Here is an 8449-nt window from a genome sequence, read left to right on the forward strand (position 1 = left end):
TTGTTCACAGGACCATGGACATCTGGTACCATAGGTGGGGGAAGGCAATGCCTTCCCAAACTGCCAGCCTGGCCTTGCCCACACTTTGCCCCCAGCATTCTGTAGGCAACTGTAGGTGTTCTGGGGGCAAAGTGTTGCTTGCTCCAGTGCCCGCTCTCCCTGTGCTCCAGGGCCAGAGAGGCTGGGGACACACATCTTCCTCACTCTCCATGCTCTGGGGCAGGGGAGTCTGGGGATGCATGTCCTCCTTCCTCCCCATGCTCTGAGACTGGGGAAGCTGGGGACATGTGCGTGCCCACCTGCCATTCCTATGTTGGGGGGGCGCTTGTAGTGCGCTGCCCTGCATCCCTGTGCTGGAGGGGTGGGGAGGCGGCTGGGCTCCCATGGGGACTAGGGCCTCAGTAGAAGAGGTGGGGCTGGGGGCTTGCCTTCCCCAGCTCTACCCTCACGGACCACCCATGCACAGAACAAGTTAAAGATCTGTGTAGTAGAAAAAGTGAGCATAGGTGAGGGACTGTGTGTACAAGAAATCATCCAGTAGAGCGTGGGACTGCTTGTGTAATATCGCAGCCGTGTCCTCCACATTGTCTTGGATAATGCTGCATCAAAGCCTGTCTGAACAGAGAAGCCTATGTCATTGTGAATACAAGTCCTTGAAGACTTTTGCTCACTAAGACTAATGGAGTGGTAGGCTCTCTCATTGACAGAGAACAACACTAAAAATATAATGCCCACAAATCAAGGGGTTGGTCTCACTCTGAACATTGAGCTCAATTTGGGACACATCGTCTTAAAAAATACCACCAGAAAAAACATATTCAAATAAAAATATTTCCGTTTTCAGCTAAGCTATTTTATTTGGGGGCATCTCACATTTTTGACAAGGAAAAAAATGTTGTATGTGAAGCAGACACTTTTTGAGAAAAACTTTGTTTAGTTAAAATACAATTTTCCATCGATACATTTTTTATGAAAACTTAGCTATCAGTCCTAGTAAATTTATACCATGCTCATCATTATGGTATTTGAGTACCATTCTTCATAGACATCCTGTACATAGGATTGTTGGAAAGTATTTGCATTCTGGCAGATATACCTCAGGCACTGACTTTTGATAATTATACTTCAGGTTTTAGCTCTCTGGATGTTACTTGCAGGATTCTCTGAGGCAAACACAAGCTATATGCAGCAAAATCAGAAAATTAACTTTTGTTTTACAATCAAACTATGATTTAGCAACACAAATTTTACTATCAATACTGTGTCACACAAGCAACTTTTTCTGTGACTTTCTTTCAGGAGAAAGGGACTAATTTTGTTCCCATTATCTGCAGGCTGAAAAGCCCTTAAGCCATGTTTTTTCTGAAGCACTACCAGTTTCTCAGAATACCATAACATAAGTAGAGATGGACCAACCCAACTCCATGCTGGAAAATGAGGAAAATTATATACCATGCTGTATGGCACATTGCCAGTGTTTGTTTAATTAAAGTGTTTTGAGATTCCCCCAATAAAAGGTGCACATAACGGATTTTTTAGTTCACTGGCAATTATGAAAAACTGTGGACAATAATTAATTTCAGGTCAAAACACATTTTTTAAAAAAAATTAAATTAAAAGTCAGAGAAAAAGCTATTGCAAGTCAAATAAAACAATGGTTTGGTTTAATTTCGAGCTTTAAAAAAAAAATTTTTTTAATAAATTGAAGGAAATCTCAAAATGAGAAAGTCATTTTGAACAGAAAAGTTTCATTTAGAAAATGCTGAAACAAAATATTTTAACTTTTTGCAGAATATTCTTTGTTTTTTCTACATAAACAAGTCATCAAAACCAACAAGAATTCACAGAATGTGTCTGCGTATGAAAATCTGCATTTTTCAAGAGAAAAAAGTTTTAGTTTAAAAATGTTGCTAAGTGCAAATATGTTGTGACTATCAGACTATCCCCATAGGCAAAAATCTTCTGTAATCTTATCTTAGTTATTCTTCCAGTAAAATTACTGACTCTGGAAATACAAAAACTTGCCGCAAGTTTTTAATAACTTTAGTTTCAAAAGAAAAAACCTCATTTTCTTTGAAGCTACCTTTTCTCTGGATCTGTCTCAGTTAACTTTGGATTTTACCACATATCAAATGCATATGGCGGGGCACAGTTGGTTTCTCTAAAAGGAATAGTTACACAGCAAGACTTTATTTTGCTGGTACAGACAGTCCCCGAGTTACGTACAAGATAGGGACTGTAGGTTTGTTCTTAAGTTGAATTTGTATGTAAGTCGGAACTGGTACATATTGTAGGGGAAACTCTAGCCAAACATTTCTCCAGAGCTCAGTTTTATTCTCCCACACCTCACTTCCCTCAGTCCTTTATTCTCAAGCTGAGGTGTCTGCTGAGAAAAGCCGCTCCGTGTCTCCCTGGTCTGCTGGGGGGGGGGGTAGCTCCGCGTCTCCCTGGTCTGCTGGGGGGAAGCAGCTAGTGCGGGGTTGCCTCACCCCGTTTGTAAGTAGGGATCCGATGTAAGTCGGATCCATGTAACCCGGGGACTGCCTGTAGTTTTGGCAGCTCCTTCTGAAGACTGGGAGCCTTCTGTCTTGCAACCCCAGTGATCTGCCTGCCTGAGCCTGCAGTGCAATTGTTGTAATCCTGCATATATGGTCAAGGAAAAGACAACTTCATTGCAGAACCATGTAGCAGGCTGGGATAAGAATCTTGAAATAAATCAGGCCAAGTGTTTCTCATCTGCTTCCTCTAAGAGCAGGAAGCAGAAACTAGTGGATCAGTGGTGTTAGGGAAGAGATACCCGAAAGGGGTGACTTGGTACAGAATATACTGCCAAGAAAATGTCACTCACTTCAGATTGTCTCTCTCCATTCCTTCTCCCCCCTTCTTGCCCTCCCCATGCAACTCTGATTCTGCAGAGGCAAAGCTGAAGACAAACAGTGAAATAGTGTACCACGTCAGGGATGGAAATGATGCATCACTGTTATTTCCTTTAGCTAAAGCAGACTACACTTTACAACAGGGATGGAGAATCTCAGGCAGATACATGAGACAGATGCAGCCCCTGGTTTCCCTGGATCCGTCTCCCGAGGTTCATGTCCCCCTCCCCCAGCACTAGGGAGCCCTCGCTGGCACTCCAGCCTTGCTGGCACTCCCACCATAGGGATGGAGCATACAAAATCTACTACCCCGGGCCTCAGTAGGCTCTAGTATGCAAGGGGAATTTGGGGATGTCTTTCTCCTTCCCAGTCAGGGACCACTTCAGTGAGAGTTTTTTGTTTTTGCTTCTTATTTGGCCCACGACTGATTTTTCTGTGGGTCAGTGGCCACCAACCCAATAAAGGTTCCCCAACCCTGGTTTACAAGGTAATATTCTAGTGTGTGGACAAAAATTCAAACATAAGTTTTTCCTACAAAACTTGAGGACCGTCCACACTGCAATTGCATTCTTCCATAAGAAAAATCAAAAGAACAGAGGGGTTTTTCCAGCATTGGTAATCCTCATTCTATAAAGAAGGAACCTTTTTGCAAAAGAATTCCTTCGCAAAAAGGTGTGTGTGGACGGGGAAGAGGAGTTCTTTCAGAAGAAGAGGAAAGAGGAAAAAATACAGGTGCCCTGGTGGCCATTCCGTCCATAGCAATCACAGCTTACATGCAAAAGAGCATACATTCAATCTGAACGCTTTTGAAAAAGCAGATCCCTTTTTCGATGCACTTTTGAGGTGTGGGAGCTCTCTTTTGGAAGAAGATTTTTTTAGAAGAGTTCTTCCAAAAAAAGCTTCTTCCAAAAGAAGCCTATAGTCTAGACATAGCCTCAGTGTACAGGCAGTCCCCGGGTTACGTACAAGATAGGGACTGTAGGTTTGTTCTTAAGTTGAATCTGTATGTAAGTCGGAACTGGCGTTCAGATTCAGCCGCTGCTGAAACTGATCAGTTTCAACAGCGGCTGAATCTGGACGCCAGTTCTGACTTACATACAGATTCAACTTAAGAACCCTAGGCATCCCCAAGTAAGCTGCTGCTGAAACTGATCAGTGGCTGATTCCAGGAAGCCCGGGACAGGGGCTTCCTGTAGTCAGCCACTGGTCAGTTTCAGCAGCGGCTGACTTGGGGACGCCTGGGGCAGAGCAGCTGGGGTGCTGCTGGGTTGGTCCAGTAGCGCCGCCTCTCCTCGGCGCTACTGGACCAACCCAGCAGCACCCAAGCTGCTCTGCCCCAGGCGTCCTGATTCAGCCGCTGCTGAAACTGACCAGCAGTGGCTGAATCAGGACGCCTGGGGCAGAGCAGCTGGGGTGCTGCCGGGTTGGTCCAGTAGTGCCCAGAGCGGCGCTACGGGACCAACCGGCAGCGCCCCAGCTGCTGTACCACAGGCGTCCGGAGCAAAGCCGCGGAGCACGGGGGCAGCGGGACAGCCCAGACACGCCGTGGCTGTCCTGCTGCCCTCGGGCTCCGCGGCTTTGCTCTGCTTTGCTCCCCCTCTCCCTGGTCTGCAGACTAGGGGGACGGGGAGCAAAGCCGCGGAACACGCGGCTTTGCTCTGCTTTGCTCCCCTTCTCCCTGGCCTGCAGACCAGGGGGACGGGGAGCAAAGCAGAGCAAAGCCGCGGAGCATGCGGGCAGCGGACAGCCCAGACGCGTCTGGGCTGTCCGCTGCCCGCGTGCTCCGCCGCTTTGCTTCCTCTCCCTGGTCTGCTGGAGACCAGGGAGATGGGCCCCTTTCGTAACTGCGGATCCGACATAGGTCGGATCCGCGTAACTCGGGGACTGCCTGTACTTGCACATGGTTTCCATCTCTTCCCTTCTCTCCTCCCTCCCCACCGCCCCCAACCCCAAAGGAAAAAGAAAATAAAACTGACAGGTCACAGTTCTATTCAGGCACCCCCAATTTCCACAAAGCAGAGGGCCCCAAAAATTTTGATCTGACCCTGATTAGGACTAGGAACTCCTGTAATCTCAAGTCCTATATGGCCTTAATGCAAGTCACTTAACCTCTCTCTGTCTGATTTCTTACATGTAAAATTAGTATAAGAAAAAAATCAATTTGTATTGAGAAATAACCATTTTAGGCCCTGATCCTGATATGAGCTCTACAAAAGCAACCCTTTGTGGCTGCATAAGCCCCATGGAAGTCAGTGTGGCTCCGAAGTCAGGAATGGGGCTATAACAAGACACTGGAGTTCACGTCCCATTGCACTATGTTGCAGCCTTGTGCCCTTTAAAAGTCGTAGCTGTAGTTGCAGGTCATGTGCTGGCTCCACAGGAAACTGTTGATTAGTCTTCCTGCCCTCTTAGGCAGAGATACAGAGAGAAGAAACCCAGGCATAGGGAAGAGACTTGACTGTGTGTGCTTGTCAGGTGGAATGCCAGAGAAGAAACATGTCTAGGGCTGCTCAAAATTTCCTAGAGCAGTAGCAGTTTGAAATTAACAATACCCTGGTCGGTTTCATGGTCAGTATTTTGAATATTTTGGGCAAATGTGAAACTGACAAGAATAATGTTAATTTTATTCTTGTCTTGATAAAGCTACGAGCAGCAGCTGCAGCAGACACTGGGGAAGAGCCAAAGGAACCAAAACCAAAGCCTAAAGTTCTTGGAATAGAGTAGTGGAGATACCTCAGAACATGCTGTCTGCTGGGAAGAAGAGAACAAAAAGCTCCTTTTTCAACAAAAAGGAAGAGGTGTTGTTCAAATGTACTGGATATCTGCTAGGAAAAAATGGATGTGAACAGTGCAGGAATTAATCAGCAGAAACTAAGGATAAAGCCCTAGCGCCTTCCTAACAAGTAGGGCTATTTTCATTTTGATGGGGAGCCATTCGATTTCCAGTCAGTCAGTGACTGGTCATCTTAAGTTCTCTGGTCCATAAATGTATGTTAAATACATCAACCCCACAGATACCAATTGTACTTCTTAATTCTTAAAAGATTTATTGGATAGCAAAATTAATTTTCCCCCATGTTCTTTAAAAGCACACTTTACTTTCTCTACCCATGTTGCAAAGAATCCTTACAGAATGGCCCAACCCAGAGTGTAAAAAGGGAAACACTTCTTACTATTATTATAATTTATTGTAAGATTCAACTCCCAGTGTTGTCACTGACATACAGGAGTAAGAATAGTCAATATTATGATAAAGTCACTTTACAAAAGAGGAGCCTGACTGCAGTAACACTTGCATCAAGTGTAAAACAGCAGTAAGACCACTAAATTAATGGAGCTGAACAGTTGTTCAGTGATCTTACTGGTAATTTACATTGGTGTAAATAGGCTCAAAGCCAACAAAGAGAACATTTTTCAAACTGACAAAATCCTCTATATTGCTGAGCTAGAACTTCTATTTACTACTATATAGGGCAGAATTTGATTTTAGACCCAGTCTGGAAACTTTGAGCCTTATGCCAATCTCATTGACAGCTTGTTTACACCAGTTTTACATCACTAGTCTGAGTGGAATTACTCCTCCCTTACACAAGTTTAAGTGAGAAGAATCAAGCTCTTCTAGTTGAGACAACCCTTAAGCTTAGCTTTGAATTTAATCTCTTTTGAAAAAAAAAACCCCACAAGATTTTTCCTTTCATGACCAGCTCTGGTAAAAGTTAGCATCTTTTTCTTCTCATGTACAGCTTTACTATCTTTGGTAACTCAGTATGGACATTTTAAGTCAATTGCTCCAAGAAATGCTGACATCCTGTTTCTTGAACAGGAGCTTTGTACAGTGCAAACTGACTCAAAAGACATTTATTTCTCTCTCTCTCTCTCTCTCCGTGTGTTCTAGAGAAACATAGGAGAAATCGGTAGATCTTTCTCTTGGTTAATGATAGATTCAATGAAAAAAACTAAAGTTACAGTATACACTGTCTGCAGTTTCTCAGAGATTTCCATTGCAAATTATCATTCATTATATTGGTGCATAATAATTATACTGTATGCACTTGGTCTCTGCAATCAAGACCTGAAGAGGAATAAACGTCTGACAAATGACAGTATTGATCTGCTCCTGCTCTTAGCTTCCTAAGCATCTTTTTTGGACTCTGAACCCTCTGACTTCCAAGAACTACACAGCACCATCAGAAACACAAAACAAAACAATGTTTAACTTCTGTCAGGTTTCTAAAACCTGAGTTTCTGAAAAGAGCAAATACAAAGCTTGTGCTAAAAAGGAGATTATAGAATGTTTTCTGTTTATCATTTTTAAAACACTGCAGTAATTACAGCAATGATTTTAAGTCCTGCAGTAACTCTGGAATGTGCGGTAAAGTTTTGGGCCAAGTAAGGGAGTATATTTTTCAGTGACCGTAAAAAAGTTTCACAGCTCACAGCAACTCTAGGCAACAGTTCATTAGGGCAGGATAATTGCAGCCATGTAGCACGCTCTCTTTATTTAAGAGCACATGAAAGCCATAAAGTGCCCCTAAGTAGCAATCAACAAAGGGTCATTCGGGTGTTTATATAAGCGTTTCTGCGAGGAGGACGGAGCCTATAGCCCTGCCTCTCTTCCTTGCATCCCCGTGATGCCTGCAGCCCCCTCAGCCCAACAGCTCGGAGGCTCCAGGCAGACACATGGGACAGGAGGGACGGCTCAGCCCCAGCCGCCTCATGCCTCCCCCTGCCCAGCTTTTCGGCTGGCCGAAGGCACCTTCCCGGCAGAGGGGGCGGCCCCAGCCCAGGGAGTCCACCTCACGCTCAGCTTTCACATCTCCCAGCCTGGCCTCTCCATGCCGGGTCGTTCCCCCCACCCAGCCCCCGGGCAGAGCCGCTCCCCGCCTCAAACCTCGTCCGGCGGGTGGTCGAGGTTCTGCAGCCGCTCCTTGTCCGAGCCGCTCCGGATCTCCACCGCGGGGGCGGCGGCGGGGGTCTCCCGCGGGGGCTCTGGCGCCGGCGGCTGCCGGTTGCCCCGGGCTCCGCGCTGCCCCACGCTCAGGGCCCCGAAGTCCAGCGTCTTGCTCTCGAAGGCGCCCTCCACGCTGCAGAACATGCCGCCGTACTTCTGCCGCGGCACCTGGGCCGTGGTGCCCGGCCGCGCCAGGTACACGGGCAGTTCGTCCTCCTCGCGGCCCCGCCGGCCGCCGCCGCCGCCCGAGGCCATGGCCGGGATCCGGAGCCGCGAGCCGAGCGCGCGTCCTGAGGCAGGGGCAGCAGCGAGCGCCGCGCGCGGGGGGGAGGGGGAGTTGGCGGGGTTTCTGCTGCTGCGGCGCCTCCGCCCGGGCGGGGAGCGGGACACGCGGGCTCAGCAGGGGGCTGGGCAGGGCACACGGGGGCTGGGCCCCTCCCGCGCTCTGGGCTATGAGCGCTGGCTGGGCTGCTGCTGGGGCGGAAGGTCGGGCACTAGCGCTCACAAGTGCTGTTCCTCAGGGCGGAGGGCTGAGTACTTGCCTCCCCAGCCCGGCGGAGAGCGGTCCCTCCCTCGCGCGGAGCAAGGGGCTGCACGCTCCCTCGGATCTCCCCGGGCACCC

The 8449-nt window shown here is 47.5% G+C and overlaps 1 protein-coding gene across 1 annotated transcript in view; it reads right to left on the bottom strand.

Annotated features, from left to right (window-relative positions):
• The window catches only part of DPYSL3 (dihydropyrimidinase like 3), a 115113-nt gene extending 106886 nt beyond the window's left edge, over positions 1 to 8227 (bottom strand). The window contains exon 1 of the mRNA XM_075900286.2: positions 7768 to 8227. Within this exon, the coding sequence (XP_075756401.2) occupies positions 7768 to 8082 (315 nt within the window). The 5' untranslated portion in view covers positions 8083 to 8227. The remainder of the gene's footprint in view (positions 1 to 7767) is intronic.
• Positions 8228 to 8449: the final 222 nt, after the last annotated feature.

Source organism: Pelodiscus sinensis, chromosome 16 (assembly GCF_052426305.1).
Source record: "Pelodiscus sinensis isolate ZL-2025 chromosome 16, ASM5242630v1, whole genome shotgun sequence".
Taxonomy (NCBI): Eukaryota; Metazoa; Chordata; order Testudines; family Trionychidae; genus Pelodiscus; species Pelodiscus sinensis.